General features: G+C 35.4%; 1 protein-coding gene across 3 annotated transcripts in view; it reads left to right on the forward strand.

Annotated features, from left to right (window-relative positions):
• Positions 1–16,990, forward strand: part of LOC105711824 (multidrug resistance-associated protein 1-like) — an 85,424-nt gene extending 68,434 nt beyond the window's left edge. For 2 of the 3 annotated variants that reach the window (XM_021671954.2, XM_064380042.1), the window contains exons 21-28: positions 4,283–4,482; positions 5,232–5,358; positions 6,744–6,845; positions 9,426–9,569; positions 10,872–11,030; positions 12,588–12,754; positions 13,788–13,982; positions 14,323–16,990. In XM_021671954.2, coding sequence (XP_021527629.2) covers positions 4,283–4,482; positions 5,232–5,358; positions 6,744–6,845; positions 9,426–9,569; positions 10,872–11,030; positions 12,588–12,754; positions 13,788–13,982; positions 14,323–14,461 — 1,233 coding nt within the window. In that variant the 3' untranslated portion in view covers positions 14,462–16,990. Of the gene's footprint in view, positions 1–4,282; positions 4,483–5,231; positions 5,359–6,743; positions 6,846–9,425; positions 9,570–10,871; positions 11,031–12,587; positions 12,755–13,787; positions 13,983–14,322 lie in introns of those variants that run through there. The other variant, XM_064380043.1, reaches the window with a different exon arrangement.
• Positions 16,991–18,218: the final 1,228 nt, after the last annotated feature.

Here is an 18,218-nt window from a genome sequence, read left to right on the forward strand (position 1 = left end):
AGATAAAGGAAAGGGAGCAAAAGAAGGCTGGGCTGAGCAAGCCCTCGGACAGCCACTCAGGCTGAATCCCTGTGAGGGAGAAAAAGAAAGAAGAAGGATTAGCATTGGGTAACAAGAGTCTTGGACTACAGGACAGTTCCATAACAGGTTCAACAGGAAGCTCTCAATCTCAGTTGCCCGTTGGAGGGTCCCATGTGCACTTCCCGCCAGTACTCAGTCATTGGCTGGCCTCTACGCGAATACAGGAGTGGATCCATCAGTGCAGTCACTGGAGCTGTCAGTCAGCCATGCTCCCTACAGCAGGAGAGGTGGGGCCTGCATTTTTATGCCCGCCACAAAACCTGTATGCTGTTCACATTTTAGCAGAAACTTAAAAATCCCTGCATATCCAAGAGGGAAACAGATAGTGCCTTTTTGTTCTGGTTTTCCAGAGATCACCTGTTTCTTCCAGAAAAACAACTGCTGGAAGAGCTGAATATGTCTCTCATGATACATGATATCTTCATATAAAAATGTGATCATCCAGTTTAAACTACAAAATTATGTCACTGTGAGGCTGCAGTGGAAACCAAATTTTTTAGCATATATTTTTTTTCTTCAGCAGTCAAACAAAGCAATTTTATTAAACAATGAAAAGAATAAATTAAAATGAACATCTTTATTATCTTTATTATTTTATAAGAAACCATAACAGCCTTTGGTTTAAAAACAGTTTATAGCTTCCTACAGAAATGACTCACATAAAAGAAATTTCTCCAGCTTGCTCCTACACTGTGATATAAAAGTTCTTTTCATATTCACAGATTTATACACCTTATTTCTGTTCTCATAACTTTTTTTGACACTTGTCCCAAGGTACTAGTCAAACATGCAAGAATGATAAATAGATGAATTTTTCAGATGTGTGATATCCGTAAGATATTATGATGTATTATAATGTAAGAGATTATTATAAAATATTTTACACATCTCTTTACATTACCTTTATCAAAGTACATGCAATTTTTTTTTAATTACTGGCTTAATTCACAAAAAAAGAGTGAAATTTAAAGATATTTGCAGAAATAACTATTTCCCACTTATATATTTATCTTGGCAATAAAGACTTCAATAAAAGAGGAAATTAGTTTCAGTGAACTGAAAAACAAAAGTAGATTATAGGTGTAAATGGAGCTCAAACTGAATCCAAATTAATGAATGAATATTTTTCCACTCCGCATTTTAGTTAATTATCCTCAAATATGCAATCTACCATGAAAATGTAATTCTTACATTTTTGGAGATTTTAAATAAAGTATAAAATATAGAGAAAATTACTTATTATTTCTAAATTTCCAGTGCCATTTCTATATTAAAATAATATTTATTCCAAAGCATGATTTCTATATCCTGATAGTTTTAACTAATAACATATAAGGTAAAATAAATGCTGAAGCATATATTTTAAATATATAAGTATCTGAGGCTCTTTTCACAAAAAGATTCTTAGAGTTTAATGCTTTTCAAAAACTCAAATTTTAAAATTCATGTTAGAGTGTAGTGTGCTCAAGCCAGATTACAAATAATTTTCTCATTTCTATACCTATACTCTATTATTTATCCTACTTCACATGTTTCTCCTGTTCTCTCTGTCTGTCCCCATCTTACTTAACATTGATGGCCACGTCATATTCACTTACTCTGTGGAGCATTCTCTATCAAAATAGTGCAAAGAAAACTGACTACTTGTCTACTATTCCGATATCTACTATTACGGTTTTATTACACTGCTGGTATATACTGACACTATAACAAATCCAGAATATATGAAAATGTAAGTGCTCTGGAAGAAGAGACTGTCTTATACATATATTAAAGATCTATAAAAAAGCACTCATGTGTCAAATGAAATTTTATGTGATGGTCTCCTGTCTGGTAAACTACAACAGAGTGATCAGGAGTAAAAGAGTCTAGAAACCATGTCTCATTAGGGGGAGTGTAGGATGAATTCTGAATTTGGATTCAGCAACTTGGAGTTCTAGTCATTTTCCTTACTTGTGTGCCTGGCACATCATTTCTTTTTCTAGGCTCCATGTCTTTTCCCTGTGAAATAAAAGGTTTGATTTAGATGTGTGCTATGTAAAGTGTGGTTCCTGGGTCCATGGGCCATAGCCCAGACCTACTGGATCAGACTCTCTCAAGGTGGGACCCTGAAACCTGCCTTTCAACAAATGCTTCAGGCAGGTGATTCTTACTAAAGTATGAGAAGCAATGATCTGGTTAAAAGTTTCTTAAATCAGATTCCCCAGAGTTGTATGAAAAAACTCCATGGATTCTACAATTCACTGAAACTTTATCAGAAGCTCCCAGTGTGTATGCATATTTACATTTGTCTAGGGAAAGCATTTTACCCTTATTTATCTACTCACAGGGTCTGTGACCCCAATAACATAGTCCCTAATCTAGACAATCTCTTAAATCCCCTTATGGTCTCAGAATGCCATAGTCTTTTGTATTCTTCAGAGCACTTAGCATAGAGTTCATAAGTTGTAACCACCAGACTGTATGTAACCTGAGATATGTTTTTGTTTAGTTTGCTCAGTGGTTTTACCAAATGTAGACATTTTAAAATCAGAGATTTTACATAAAATTCCAGATTTAAGGTTTTCCTGAAAATTTTGCAAGACCTCCTAACTCTTGATTGTCATTTCCAGTTGGCAGCAATCTTCTGGGGCTGATTAATGGTCCAGTTAATTCAGGGCAATGCTCCCTCCAGCTCTCCACAGTCCCTACCTATACAAATTGTCCTCAACTTGAAGCCAAGGGGAAGTAGACAACTTCTAATTGTGTCTGCAGTGGAAATTTTTGAAGAAAAAAAAATAAAAACTATTTTTGCTGTAATTATATTTAAGTACAAAATATGATTGTTTGTGTATTTGGTCTGCTTCCCTGATTCAGTGAGTTAATTGTTTGTTCACATTTTCAATATGTAACATAGAGCTTTTTGCATGGTGGGTACTCAATAATGATCATTTGAGAGCACTGTCAAAGTGAAATTTTGCCCAATTATATTCTAGTTGTCCTGTCCAGAATTGGGGCTTTTTTTTTTGGAGACAGTGTCTCATTCTATTACCTAGGCTGGAGTGCAGTGGCATGATATGATCTTGGCTCACTGCAATCTCCGCCTCCCAAGTTCAAGTGATTCTCCTGTCTCAGCTTCCTGAGTAGTTGGGACAATGGCAGTCGCCACCACACCTGGCTAGTTTTTATATTTTTGGTAGAGATGGGGATTCACCATGTTGCTCGGGCTGATCTTGAATCCCTGAGCTCAAGTGATCCATCCACCTTGGCCTCCAAGTGCTGGGATTACAGGCCTGAGCCACCGCTCCCAGCCTCAGAATTTGGGCTTTATAATCATCATGAGAGCACGTGAGTTTCCTAAGGCTTCTGTGACAAAGTGCTGTCAACTGGGTGGGTTAAAATAACAGAAATGTATTCTCTCACATTTTAGAAAATCTGTTTGTTTCTTTTTATTTTATATTTTTGAGACAAGGCCTGGCTCTGTCACCAGGGTGTAGTGTAGTGGCATGATCATTGCTCACTGCAGTCTTGACCTCCTGGGCTCAAGTTATCCTCCTGCCTCAGCCTCTCAAGTAGCTAGGCCCACAGGCACTACCACATTTGGATAATATTTTTCTATTTTTTACTTTTTGTAAAGACAAGGTCTCCTGACATTGCCCAGGCTGATCTCAAACTCCTGAGCTCAAGCAACTCTCCTGTCTTGGCCTCCCAAAGTGTTGGCCTTATAGGCGTGGGCACCACGCTTGGCCTCTCTTGCAGTTCTGAAGGCCAGAAGTCTAAAATCAATATATAGGCAGAGTCGATTCCTTCTGGAGGTTATGAGAGAAAATCTGTTTCATGCTTCTCTCCTAGCTTCTGCTGGCTGTCAACAATCCTGGTATTTTCCTTGGCTTCTAAATGCATCACTTAAATCTTTGCCACTGGCAGACATGGTGTTTTTCTTATGTCTATGTCTTCTTTTTATTGTCTCTGATAAGGACACTCAAGATTGGATTTACGGTCCACCCCACATTCAGGGTGATGTCATCTTGAGATCCTTAATTACATATACAAAGATGCAATTTCTAAGTAAGGTCACATTCACAGATACTGGGGGTCAGGACTTGTATCTAACTTTTGGGGGTCACTCTATAAATCCCTACACAAGGGTCTCACAGTTTTTAAACTATTGAAGCAATTTCTGTGGCATCTTTCTAACTGCTTCTTTCTATCTTCTGATCAGAGATACTATGTGGCAAGCTCTCGGCAAATCCGGAGGTTGACAGGAGCGTCCCGTTCTCCTGTCATTTCCCACTTTAGTGAGACTTTATCAGGAGTGTCCACTATCAGAGCATTTGGACATGAACAGAGGTTTATCCAGCAAAACAAAGAGGTGGTGAATGAAAACTTGGTCTGTTTCTACAATAATGTAATTTCTAACCGGTAAGTCCCATCTAGTCTAGGATCAGTCTTTCTTCTTAGATATCTTGCTCACTGACTTCTAAACAGAGTGTTTTATAATGGCATTTCATCCAATTTTTAGAAGTATGTATTAATAAGACAAATATTTTCTAGTATTTAATGTATGTTTAAATTAAATTACATCTATTTATATTCACATGAAAGGTGCATACTATTTAATAAGAAAAAAGGGTCCCAAGTTGTTGAAAGATATGTGGATACTATTAGAATTACTGATGACATAATTCTACATTGTGTTTTATATTTTTAGAATATATTTTATTTGTATACACTGTTTTGTAAAATTTTTGAATTTGAAGTTATAATCTCACATAAAGGAGAAAAATGAAATATTAAATAGTAGTTGAGCACATTTCAATTTTTAGAGACTAATTTTATTATATTAAAAAGTGTATACAATTGGAAAGGGAATTGATTTTCCAATAGGATTTTAAAAATGCAATACATCATTTTAGCTAGTGTTTTCTTGCTTTGAAATTCTGAGAAGTCTTAAAGCAAAGTTCTGCAACAGTAAAATGCATTTTCATGCAGATGGATTATTTCAGTTATCATGTGATGATCCTGTGTTTGATTGATTTCCAAGTCAGCAGAGGAGAAAAAAGAAAGCAGCTATTGCTGTTTACTTCTTGATTTCCCAGAGGAGAGGTAGTACCAAATGCACCAAAACTTTTTCATCTCAGTTACTCAGGAATATATTCCATTTATCACAGGTGGCTGTCTGTTAGACTTGAATTTCTTGGCAACTTACTGGTGCTTCTTGCTGCACTGCTTGCTGTGCTGGCTGGCAATTCTATAGATTCAGCAATAGTTGGTTTGTCTATCTCCTATGCCCTAAATGTAAGTAATAATGATTTTTGTGGTATATGGTATGTTTATAATCCAGTGAGTTAAACACTTTTCTTCTTTGCTTGTCTGAATTATAGATTATATGAACTAAATAATGAGAGACAAATCTGGATTGCCCTGGAGGCTTATTTCTTTCTCTATCTTGTTAGTAGCAGAAAGCTAGCTCAGCAATTCTAAGTTAACTTATAGTAAGAACAGGCTGTTACTCAAGGCTGAGTGCTAAAGGACCAGGAAACTCCGGCTATTCCATAGTTACTCAGAATTTTCCTGTCCTGATGGATTTATAGAGTATTACAAGGGTAACGCCTCTCTCCGACACAGTTGGTGTACCTAATTTGCTCAGCCTAAGCCAAGAAGACAACGCAAGCTCTAGGGAGAATATATGTGCCGCCTCTCCCTGGTTTGTACGTTTTTCTCTAGTAAACCCTATTTGATATTACACTGCAATACACTAGTGGTAGGATGCATGCCCCCTTTGTAAAATAGCAAATGCCCTAAACTGCTTAAGAATTCCACATTATGTAGGAGGTAAGTCTAGGTGATTTTGTTATATATTCTTGGTCTCATATCCAAAAACCTTGAGCCAGTTGCATTTCAGAATTCAGAATTTAGGCTTCTAGAAAGGAAATATGTACACAGCCATATCCAGGGCCTGGTTCAGAAGCCTATCATCAAACACCACTGTTTTTACAGTGAACTGTGGCCTATACACCTTAACTGGATTAAGTAAATGCTTTGAAGAGCTCCATATCAGTTCAAGTCAGGTGGGCTATCAAATAAGTTGGCACCAAACTCAAGAAAAAACTGGATTGTACAAGTTTTTTTTTCTTTTAGAATTCTATTGGAAGTTACACCCTTGAAGAACCTACATTTGGGAATAGGGTGAGAAGAAGAAAATATAGGTTTTATGTTTTCTTAAACGGGAACAGGAATAGTTCCAAAGTTAGGAGAACCTTCCTTCTGGTGGAAGGTAGTGAAGAATGCCAAAGAGTTTGCAGATTATTATTTTTTTCTCATTTAGGATGCATTTTTTTTGAGGCACATCCTGTCAATCTTGGCATTCATCATTCCTTATACCCAGTATTCACTTCTTGAATATATGCTGAATTATGTTCTATCTTCTGACAAATAATTTCAATATTTATAATGCTAATGAGTTAAATATCCTTAAAGAAACACAAGTATGTATATGAAGAAATATGCTTATTTCTAGAGCTGCTAAATAAAAGAAATAACAGTATTTGAGATAGTATGTGACAAGTTCTTGGCAGATCCAAGAAATGAAAAGTGAAACTTTATAAAAAATAATTATTTGTGTTACATAGAAAACTAAAGAACATGCATTATGCTCTTGTTTTCTTTCCTGTACCCCCCAGATAACTCATTCTCTGAATTTTTGGGTAAAGAAAACAAGTGAAATTGAAACCAATGCAGTTTCTCTTGAAAGAGTTTGTGAATATGAAAATATGGATAAAGAGGTAAGCACTCCTCCTGTAATCCCAGTACTTTGGGAGACTGAGGTGGGAGGACTACTTAAGATCAAGAGTTCGACTGGCCTGGTCAACATAGTGAGATTCTGTATTTCCAAAAAATAAAAGTAAGCTGGGTGTTGTGGCTTATGCCTTTAGTTCAAGCTACTTGGGAGGGTGAGGCAGGAGAATCCCTTCTGCTTGGGAGTTCAAAGTTGCCGTGAGTTATCATGGAGCCACTGTACTCTAGCCTGACTGATAGCACAAGATCCTGTCTAATTAAAAAAAAGAGAGAGAGAAAAAAAAAGAGGCAAGCAGTGAGCACTCCTAAATAATCAATAAATGGGTTGGATGCAAGAGTAAGACATTGTAATGTACCATAAATTGCCATTTAAAAAAATAAATTTTAAGGAAACCTACATTTCTAAATTCATGTAGTATTCAGAGTTTCAATGATATTAAAACCAAAATTGTTATAAGTGGCCTATTATTTTATATATTACTAAAATGGAAATAAAAATACTTCTAATTAAATTGGGATACTCCCTAAATTGTAAGATATATTCCCACTTCAGTGAGTTATAAAAATGCAATATGGTATCCTGTTTCTAAAAGGCACAGTGATTTGTCCTCTACTGATGTATAGGGTAAAATATACAACTGGCAATTATAACTTTGTGGTGACTTTACAGTAAGAAAAGTGTCATAATATAGTCAACTTATAATTATTTAGATTCTGCACAATTTCTAAATTAATTACATTTGATTGCTTATACCTTCCATTTTATTTACTCATCATTAATATCTCTGTGAAAGAGTAGGGAGAGGAGAATAAATTAGTCTGTTTTGTTTCCTCTAATTAACTGTAATTTGGGAGGGCAAAGAGTTATTTTGACTATTGACAAAGTAAAATATTTAAGTTTTTAAAATATTTTACTCATCTGTTACTTCTGCTTCCAAATTCCATTAATTAACATGGTGGATGACAAAGATGGCTTGAATTTCTGTTCTTCAGTCCGCCTAGGAAGCTAGCTTTCCTTTTTATCTTGTAACTCTCCCTCTTCTGCTCATGAATCTGAGGAAGAGGTACCTCCTCCAAAGAAAAATCTACCATTTCCCATTGCATTTGTGGTAATATCTCTTCCTGTCTTCTCTCGGCTCTTACTCCATTAACCACCTCTTCTACTTCCCACTCCCTTGCTGTTCCTCTCAGCCTGTAACTATGCTAAAATATTTTCTATATTCTCCAACTCATACCTGAACTTTGAATTTTCCTCCAAATTTTTCCCCAGGTTTTGTTTTTCCTTCTCATAGAAATTTCATGAAAGATTAGTCTACCTTCACAGTCTTTAGTTACTGATATTCAGCTTTTTCAGTCTGTCATCTCAGGGATAGTATAAAATATTATTTTTCTATATTTTCTAAATTTTTGTTCATAATTATATTTCTTTCACATTAGAAAAAGATGATAAAAGAAGTGTGTACACACATTTAAACAAACAAAAACCTTTATGGAATTTGATGCAAGTTGTGACAAATATTGCCATAAAAACTCTTGATGTGGGAGAGAGAAACATGTTCAAATAAAATTATTCAGCGCTCTACGCTGTTTTTCTGCTTTACATTACAGAAAAATTGTTTTGCAAAGATACCTGTACATGCTCTTCTATTTCATTTTCTCTGATTCATTTTTGAACCCTCTCCAAACAGGCTTTTGATCCCGTTACTCCACGGAACCTTCCCTCATGAAGATCACACTGGTCCTTTCTCAGTCCTCACTTTAACTGACCTGTCATTTGACATTAGCCATCACTCTGTCTCCCACGAAACAGTTTACCTCACTGCCCAGGCATCACACAGTCTTGTGTGTTCTTTTACCTTGTACTTCCTCCAGTATTCCACACAGGCCCCCGTCTTAGGTCTTGGGCAGTGTAACTATTAGTAATCAGTTCCAAATAGTTACCAAACCCTTTGACTAGAGTGTTCTTCCATTGGTATCCACATAGCATTTTCTCTCACCGCAGTCAGCAAAGTATTTCCTAACTACACTGCTTTAAATGACACCACTTTCTTCTCCCAACCCTGGTTGTTTCTTGTCTTACAAAGCTTTATCATTATCCAATATGCTGTATATATTGTATGGTTCTTTTTGTCTCTCCCCACTAGTATGAATACTCCATAAATAATTTTTATCCGTTTTTCTCGCTTCTGAATCTCCAGCAACTAAAATAGTGACTGACACAGTAAGCCTTCAAGGAATGAATGAATGACAAACTGTCCTTATCTCAACTAAAATTTCAAGTTATCTTCAGGCCCTTAATAGGGATTTTAGAAGATTTTTCTTAATAACTTGATAGGGGATGAGAAGTCCTGTTACCTCAAAATATTTGTTTCTAATATTTTCTTATAATTAGATAAGTTTCATGTTGGTAATATTCAAAACTACCTTCAGAAAATCATAATACCTACAAATGTCTTTCATCATTTATATTCACTTTTGTTACATGCATAAGATTTATTTTGGGGGGAGGGATTTTTTAATTATAATTGTTGTTTAAAGTATTTCTTATTGTTTGTTTTTGTTTTAAGGCACCTTGGATAACATCTAGAAGACCTCCATTACAATGGCCCAATAAAGGTGTAGTGGAATTTATTAATTATCAGGCTCGATACAGAGATGATCTTAGTTTAGCATTACAAGATATCACTTTCCAGACTCATGGGGAAGAGAAGGTATCATATATATTTCATATGCTTTAGTTTCCCTTTTATCTGAATGCGTTCATTGTTGAGTATAATATGACATTGAATGTAAGGTGGTCTTTTGTTAAAGTTTTACATAAAAATAATAGACATGTGGTTGATGTGTACTGAATACATTTCCCTCTATAAAAAATACATTTCTTTATTAAATTGCTCATATACCACTATGAAACACAATTTTGGTGTACTTGGTTTTTACGTCCTCTATAAAATGAATTGCAACAATAAATAAATCATTACCCCAAATACAGTAAATACTTATGTTCAATTATTTGTATAGTCAAAAACATTATGTTTTCCAAAACCATTAAAGAGATGGGAAAATGCTTGAAAGGCACTTCAGTTAACACAAGCAACTTACAAAACCATTGATAGCATAGAATATTGGCTTTATGTTTTAAAAAAGCAAACGGACATATTAGCAAAAATATTTTTGTGGCAGAAATATTTTTGGAACAGAAACAATCATTCTGAAATTTTGACTACCCCAATGAATTCAACAGATTTCTGTTTGTTCTGATGTATTTTGTTAGACTTAAGATTTTGTATTAGAGTAAAACAAAAAACAAAAAGTTTAATATTCTACCTGCCTAACATTCCTATTAATACCAAGACACAAATCAGCAACCAGAAGAGATTGCTCTTTAGTTCTCATGGTCACAGGAACATGTTTAATCACTGGGATGTTTATGACAAGATGATTATTTTGGCCAGGAGTCAAAATCCTTAAACACTATTTGTGGCCACACATAATAGAGTTGCTTTAATGCAGAGTTGTTTTGATACACCAGAGAAATTTACGGGCATTCCTTGGATTTTCTAGTCTATCTGGCGAAATATTGCAGTACCCTGTTTGTTTCTTTGCTTGTTTGTTTGTTTCAGTGAGGGGAAGGTAGCAAAAGTCTGTTTTCTGAAAATCTCGATGAGACCACTCATTCTCATTGCTTCTTTTGCCCTAACCTTTAATGGGCAGTTCAAGGGTGGTTCAGGAATGACCTGTTTTTCCTGGGTCTGCTGGGGATCTTTAGTGAGGAGGTAACTAAATTACTCAAAACTAGAGGAAAAACACAGATTGGTCAGAACCTCTAGAGCGAGTAAAGAGTATTTGGATAAACACTGGTCCTTAGATGTCACATGACATCTTCCATGCCCATCAAGGTTCATCTTGTTGACATAATTGGACCCGATTGACCTAACACTTAATGCATTTGTTGTCAGCACAAAGGCCTTGTTCCCTTACAAAAAGTAGAGTCTATGATTATTTAATTACAGATTGGAATTGTGGGAAGGACTGGAGCAGGCAAATCCACACTATCAAATTGCTTATTTAGAATTGTGGAGAGAGCAGGAGGCAAAATTATTATTGATGGAATTGATATATCAACTATTGGACTTCATGACCTTCGTAGCAAACTTAACATTATTCCGCAGGTAAAGCCTATTCTGCCAGTAATCTTTCTTAACCCACTCTAAGGAAATCTGTTTTCTTTTTTGAAATCTGTTCCTTCCAAGTTGATAAATTCATTGTTTGAAGCCATATCATTTTAAATAAATTATATGAAAAACTGCTATGAAATTGAAACTTTTTTAAACACTTTTATTATAAAGCATTCTTCCTAAGAGCGTTTATCTATTTGAAAAACCAATACATCTTTTTTTGATAAAATTTCCTTCATAAGTGCAAATAAAATTCAGAGAAATAGATCAGACTGAAATATACTGATTTTAAAAAATTACTGAAGTTTTTGCTTAGTTGGTAGTTTGAGTGTAGAATTTTGACTTTTTCACTTGAAGTTTAGAAACATTAAAAAAAGAACAATAATTTAGTTAGATCTCTTTTCTCAAGTCCTTCGATTTTTCTCTCTGTGGAATCAAAGGAATTTGATCATTAAGAGGCACACAAATTAGCTTAAAAATATGCCTCTAAAGCCAAAGATGAAATACTCAGCAGAAGCTGGGTGTCGTGCACGCCTGTAATCCCAGCACTGGGAGGCCAAGGCAGGCAGATCACCTCAGGTCAGGAGTTCAAGATCGGCCTGGCCAACATGGTGAACCCCCGTCTCTACTAAAAGTACATAAATTATCCCAGCATTGTGGTGCACACCTGTAATCCCAGCTACTCAGGAGGCTGAGACAGGAGAATTGCTTGAACCTGGGAGCCAGAGGTTTCAGTGAGCTAAGATCGTGCCACTGCACTCTAGCCTGGGCAACAGAGCCAGACTTCATTTCAAAAGAAAGAAATACTTAGCTGCATTTGAGTGAATTAAGATTTTAAAAAGTATTCTATGAAATATCTTTGTACTATCTTCTAAAAATATATTAAAATACTGATTTTAATATACTAAAATATCATTTAGACATATACTTGTATTCATGGATTTACTTCAAAACAAATTTGAGTAGAATCTGGAATTCTGGAAAGGAAAAAATTTAGTGGAAAAAAAGAGACATCAGTCTTCCCTCTCTCATAGATAGAGTAAAATATAGTTTCACTAGGCATCTTGGTGTAGTAGAAAGAAAACGGACTTAATCCTCTTTGAACTCTATTCAACCACTTACCTTCTGTGTGGTGTGGACGAGAGCTCTTCAGAACCTCCAGCTTTCTCTTTTTAAAATAGGAATACTAACTTCTATCTTTCTGAGTTGCTATATTGATTGGTAATATTATATACATACTATATTCATATTTATTATATGTTGTATTATATATATCTCTGACTACATAGCAGTAATTATCATCATTATTATGGTAGTTGTTATTATTTTCAATAATAGGAAGAGGAGAAAGAAAATCAGAGACTTATAATGACAACATGAATTATAGTTTATTCTGACTCTCTTCTGTTTTTGTTTTAAATATAAAATGAATTCGATGATTATATTAGATCTGATCATTTTGTTTTCTCCTGCTTTGTTTTGAGTCTGATTTTTTAAAATGTATTTATGCCTCATGAGAGTAAGAGTATGCGGGACTATTTTCTGCTCTAGCATCCTATTTTATTTTCTGGAACCCTTCAAATGAACCTGGATCCCCTAAACAAATATTCTGATAGCAAGTTGTGGAAGGTACTGGAATTGTGTCACTTAAAAGAGTTTGTGCAGTCCCTTCCTGAGAAGCTACTATATGAGATTTCGGAGGGTGGTGAGAACCTCAGGTAAGCTGCTGAGAGCAGAGCTTGTCCAAGTTATTCATTCTTTGGAAATTTGAGTTGGCCTCCATGAGAAATATAGCTCTTGAGCCACCAGGGCTGTTTAAAGTGCACCACAGCTGATTCCCTCTAGGGAAGAAGAAGAAAAAGTAAATTGGCAGCTGCAGGTTGGGAAACCACTGGCTAAGAGAAAGAAAAGGAAAAAAAGGAACAATGCCCCATGAAAAGTCACTGTTTAATTGAATCTTCTTTTGTCAAGACTGCTACTCTAAGAGCCTTGTTACTAAAAATTGTTGTAAGGGGCTACTTTGCCTTCACCATTGTTTGTTGCCTTAAAATAGCCCCCTTCATGTGATCAGAGACACAAGGAAAGTGAGCTAGATCCGTGTAATGACCTGTGTGCTGATACTCCCACCAGCCTTTCTTTGATTACTTTCTCCCTTCCCCTCTGTGTTTTTGCTACATTGGCCTCCATGCTGTGTCCATGAGTTGGCCAGGCCATCACGCCTACCACAGGGATTGTATATCTGCTGTTTCCTTTACCCAGAACAAGTTACTGGAAATCTGCATTCTTCACTCTCCACATTCTTCAGTTCTTGCCTTAAAACTTCTCCTGAGGATTTCTTTGGCAAGCCCATCTAAGATGCCCACCCCACGCCCACACTTTCTACCCCCTTCCCGTGTTTGAATTCTTCTTAGCACTTATTATATGCATGAAATTATGACATAAAATGTTGCACTGTACTTGTATACTCCTCCTACTACGCATTTTATTCAATTATATTGCTTATTGTTTTCTGTGTCCCCATGAGAATGTATCAGCTATACAGAGATTTTTGTCTGTTTTGTTCATTGGTCTAAAGCCTGGCACTTCCTCAATAAATATTTCTTGAATAAAAGAACAAATGAAGTTGTGGGTGAGAAAAAGAATGACTAGCAGTATCATCAGAATTTTGAAACAGGAAGTGTGTTATCATGAAGTCCAGGGTTGAAATTACCTTATTTTTATTATTATTATTATTATTATTATTTTTAACAGCGTGGGCCAACGGCAGCTGCTCTGTCTGGCTCGTGCTTTGCTTCGCAAAACAAAAATTCTCATCTTGGATGAAGCAACAGCTTCCATCGACTTTGAGACAGACAAGTTGGTGCAGACCACAATCAGGAAGGAGTTTTCTGATTGCACCATCCTGACAATTGCTCACAGACTGCAGTCTATCATTGATTCCGACAGGTGTGCTTTCTTTCTTTTCAGAAATAAAATCATTTCTGCCAAGATCAATATTGGGCATATGAAACACACTGATTACTTGCCAGTCATAAATAATTTTATCTGTGCTGAGAGATACAAAATTTTCCCTAATGATATAGAAGGTATTTTCCAAAAGAATTGGAAGCAAAAGTTAAAGCTAAAAGAATATTAGAAAACTTGATATAGTTCCTGAATTAACTAGCACCTATATTTTGTACTGATATAACTCATACAATAGTTTACACTTTATATTAGGAGGACCAAAAAAATGTGCAGTGGAAGACTGTAGGTTATCTGATGCTTTTTTTTTTTCACATTTCAGGGTGCTTGTTCTAGACTCTGGAAGGATTGTGGAATTTGAAGCACCACAGAAGTTGATATGGCAGAAGGGACTTTTCTATGAAATGACAACAGAAGCTGGAATAACACAAGACTCAAGGACAAAACATAAATTACTTTAGCTGTATGTTAATTAATGTAATTAAAAAAAAAACCATACTGCATTAGCATTTAAAAAGCAAACATAGAGAAGAAATGCACAAGGGCAGGTGCCTGCTATGAGTTGGCACACACATTAATAGGCACCAGAGTTTGTTTGCTTGTGACGGAGTTTCGCTCTTGTTGCCAAGGCTGGAGTGCTATCATGCCATATCGGCTCACTGCAACCTCCGCCCCCCGGGTTCAAGTGATTCTCCTGCCTCAGCCTCCCAAGTAGCTGGGATTGCAGGTGTGTGCCAACACGCCCAGCTAGTTTTTGCACTTTTAGTAGAGACAAGTTTTCACCATTTTGGCCAGGCTGGTCTTGAACTCCTGACCTCAGGTGATCTGCCCATCTCAGCCTCCCAAAGTGCTGTCATTGCAAGCGTGAGCTACCACCCTCAGCCAGCACCACAGTTTCTAACTATTCTGGGCTGTGCCGAGTCTTCCCTCTTTGATTCACGCTTATCTTATCCACATTGAGCAAAATGCTAAGTGCCACTTGTTCTTTAAGTCTCTAACTTCACTTGGGAGTTCCTTTCTCAATGGAGTATCCCTCGATCTTCTCCCTCTGCCCTCCAGTGTGATCTAGACGCCACTTTCCTGTGCTCTCATTAGCCCCACATCCATACGTTTATCATGGCAGGGCTCATACTCTATTTTAATTTTTAAGTCTCCTTTCCCCTTGAAGGCAAGTGCCCAGTTTTAATCGTCTTTGTATGTTATGTTCCTAGCTTAGTCCTTTCACATAACGGATACCCAACAAATGTTTGTATAATGAATGACTAGATATTTTAGAGTACAGTAAGAACTAATTTATATAGATGCGGGCTGAGCACTGTGGCACACATTCATAATCCCAGCATTTAGAGAGGCCGAGGGGAAAGGATAGCTTGAAGCCAGGAGCTTGAGACCAACCTGAGCAACAAAGCAAGATCCTGTCTATACAAAAAATAAGTAAATATAATGAAAAAAAAAATGAGACAGGCATGATAGTGCACGCCTGTAATCCCAGCTACTCAGGACGCTGAGGTGGGAGGATTGCTTGAGCCCAGGAGTTCAAGTCTGCAGTGAGGTGATACACCATAGCACTCCAGCTTGGGTAACAGAGAGACACCCTGCCTTTAAAATAAATAAATAAATAAAACAAATAAGTTTTAAAAATATATGTTGAGTTATTGTACAATGTATGAAATGATGAAGGAATCACAGAAAAAAATGTTATTCAGCTGCTTTTTGGAAAGAGTAATTATATATTAACAGAATTTTATAAATTTTTATAATGTTTTATATTTTTACTATTCACTTTTGAGTAAAAAATAAAAACCTAGTATTTTCTTTGGAACATTATTCTTTGATTAATATATCAACCTCAGTGAGGTATTTTATTACATTTAATGAGAGGATTATTGATTTGTAGTCCTAATCAGATTTTGAAGGATTTTTTCTTTAGTAATTTTATTTAAAAGAGGCAATATTATGTCTCTGAATTCTCCTTCAAATTTAAAGTCTTTAAACTTCAATTGGATTTTCTTTCAAGAAGATGTTAATAATAGAATTTAACATGTTCTTTAAAGCCATCAACCACTTCTTTTATCCTCTTTTTTCCTCCCTATGCAACCCTGTACAACCTTGCTTCATTTCCTAAGGGTATTTATGAAAAGTTGCCTTCAACTGGAAAACTTGTATTATCTAAAGTCTCCTCCCTTAAGGATGTGAACTACTTGAAGTGTTGTCCTGCCTTTACAAGTGCTTTGTATACATTGAATAATCAGCTGTTGAATTCCATTAAGAAAGGAATCAAGATATTTCATTAATATCAGTTAAAAGATGTTTTAGCTCTCTACTCCTATAATTTTAGTAAATCCGAGAATCTGCATAATTTTAAAATATAGTGGGAAATCATGGATAAATTGTGGTATATTCACATAATAGAACTCTATCTAGCTATGAGAATGGATGAACAACAGCTACAGGCACTCTGATGAATCTCACAAAGAATGTTGAATGAAATAGCTACAAAAGAATATTACTATATGAGTCCATGATTCTATTTATATAATTTTTTTAAAGAAAAACTAATTTATACTGTTAGAAGTTGGGATACTGGTTATCCTTGGTGGGGAGGGGTTATAATAGGGTACACTTCTGGGATAATGGTAGCATTTTGTTTCTTGAAGTGAATCTGAGTGATGCACTTTGTGAAAATTCAGTTTATGGAAATTCATCAATCTGTGTATTTAGAATACAGGTAGTTTTCTGTATGTATATACAGATATATATTATTTTCATATGTAACACAGAGTAAAAGGAAAGCAAAAGTAAAAAAATGACAATCAGTTATTCAAAGATAATTTTATTTTAAGAAATTAATATTTTATTCTTATTTCAATTATGTACATTGAGCTTGTTCAATTATTAATGTATACTAGAAGCAAAGTGAAAAGTACTCAAAATGATTGTATTACAGAAAGGTAGCACATCTGTAATAAAATGGTTATTCCATGATTGTATGATTTGTTTAAAGATTATAACTTCAAAATAGATTAATAATATAAGGATAAATTTAAATATACAAAATATTTACCATAGCTGATAGAGAAAAATCCTAAGTAGCATTAAGTTGCTCTCTTTGAAGATAATGAGAATGTTTATTATTGAAAGCCCAGGATGTGCCAAGTAATGTGCTATATATTTGGAACACGTATCACTTTCAATCCTCACTAAATAATGTAAGAAAGGCATTATCCACTCTGTTTACCAAATATGATACTAAGATTCCAAGAGGAGCTGGGACAATAAGACACAGAATCCAGGTCTATGTGACTACAAAGCTGATGATGCTCTTTCTAGTCCTCTACCAAGATGTCTCATTCCTAGAAGAGTCACTTAAAATTAGTCTGTAGTTCAAAAGAGTTTGTACAATCTAAATGTGTAATTTTTTTTAAAAGCCTGAGTTTATACCTAGTGATTTATGCTTATATCTCATTGGCCAGAATTACATCACAGAGCCGTCCCTAGCTGCAAGGGAAGCTGGAAAACAGAGTTTTTGAAGTAAAGGATATTGCTGCTCCAAATAAAACTGGGTTCTGGAAGTGAGCATGAATAGAATAAATATTGAGATAGCATTTAGCAGGGTCTGCTGCAACTACTCAGAGTACTTTTCTATCATGTCAAAATTATCTTATTACTATAGCAACTTGGGAAACAGAGGAAGGGTATTGATTACAACTAATAATTGAGACCCAATTTCCAGTTTCCAACAGTCCATGCTAAATAATTTAAGGCAGATGAATTCTTAACAGAAAAAATGTGGGTGTTTTTATCATATTAACTTTACATATATACACATACACACATACACATATACGTATGTATAAATATAAAATAAGTTACAGAGTTACAAGTGTTAGAGCATTTGAAATTTTTTAGGTGTTTTAGGTAAGCCAATTAATAGGTAATTCATGAAGTATCAAACAAATTGCATTTATTCCTGCTTTAAAATCTAAAAAACTTAATGTGAGGCAAATAATTCTTGTCAAAACAAAGTAAATGCTTACCAAATCAAACTTTTTTACATATTTCATCAGAAGAACTCTCAACAATTTACAGAAATTCTAGACCCATTGAATTAGGCTCTGAGGATATTAGGTAATATAACCCACTTGTGGCATCCTTAATAAACAAACCCACATAAGGCCAATTGCAGTGGCTTATTCCTGTAATCCTAGACTTTGGGAG

This window comes from Aotus nancymaae, unplaced genomic scaffold (genome assembly GCF_030222135.1).
Source record: "Aotus nancymaae isolate 86718 unplaced genomic scaffold, 86718_ANA_hifiasm-v0.15.2.pri h1tg000022l_1, whole genome shotgun sequence".
Taxonomy (NCBI): Eukaryota; Metazoa; Chordata; class Mammalia; order Primates; family Aotidae; genus Aotus; species Aotus nancymaae.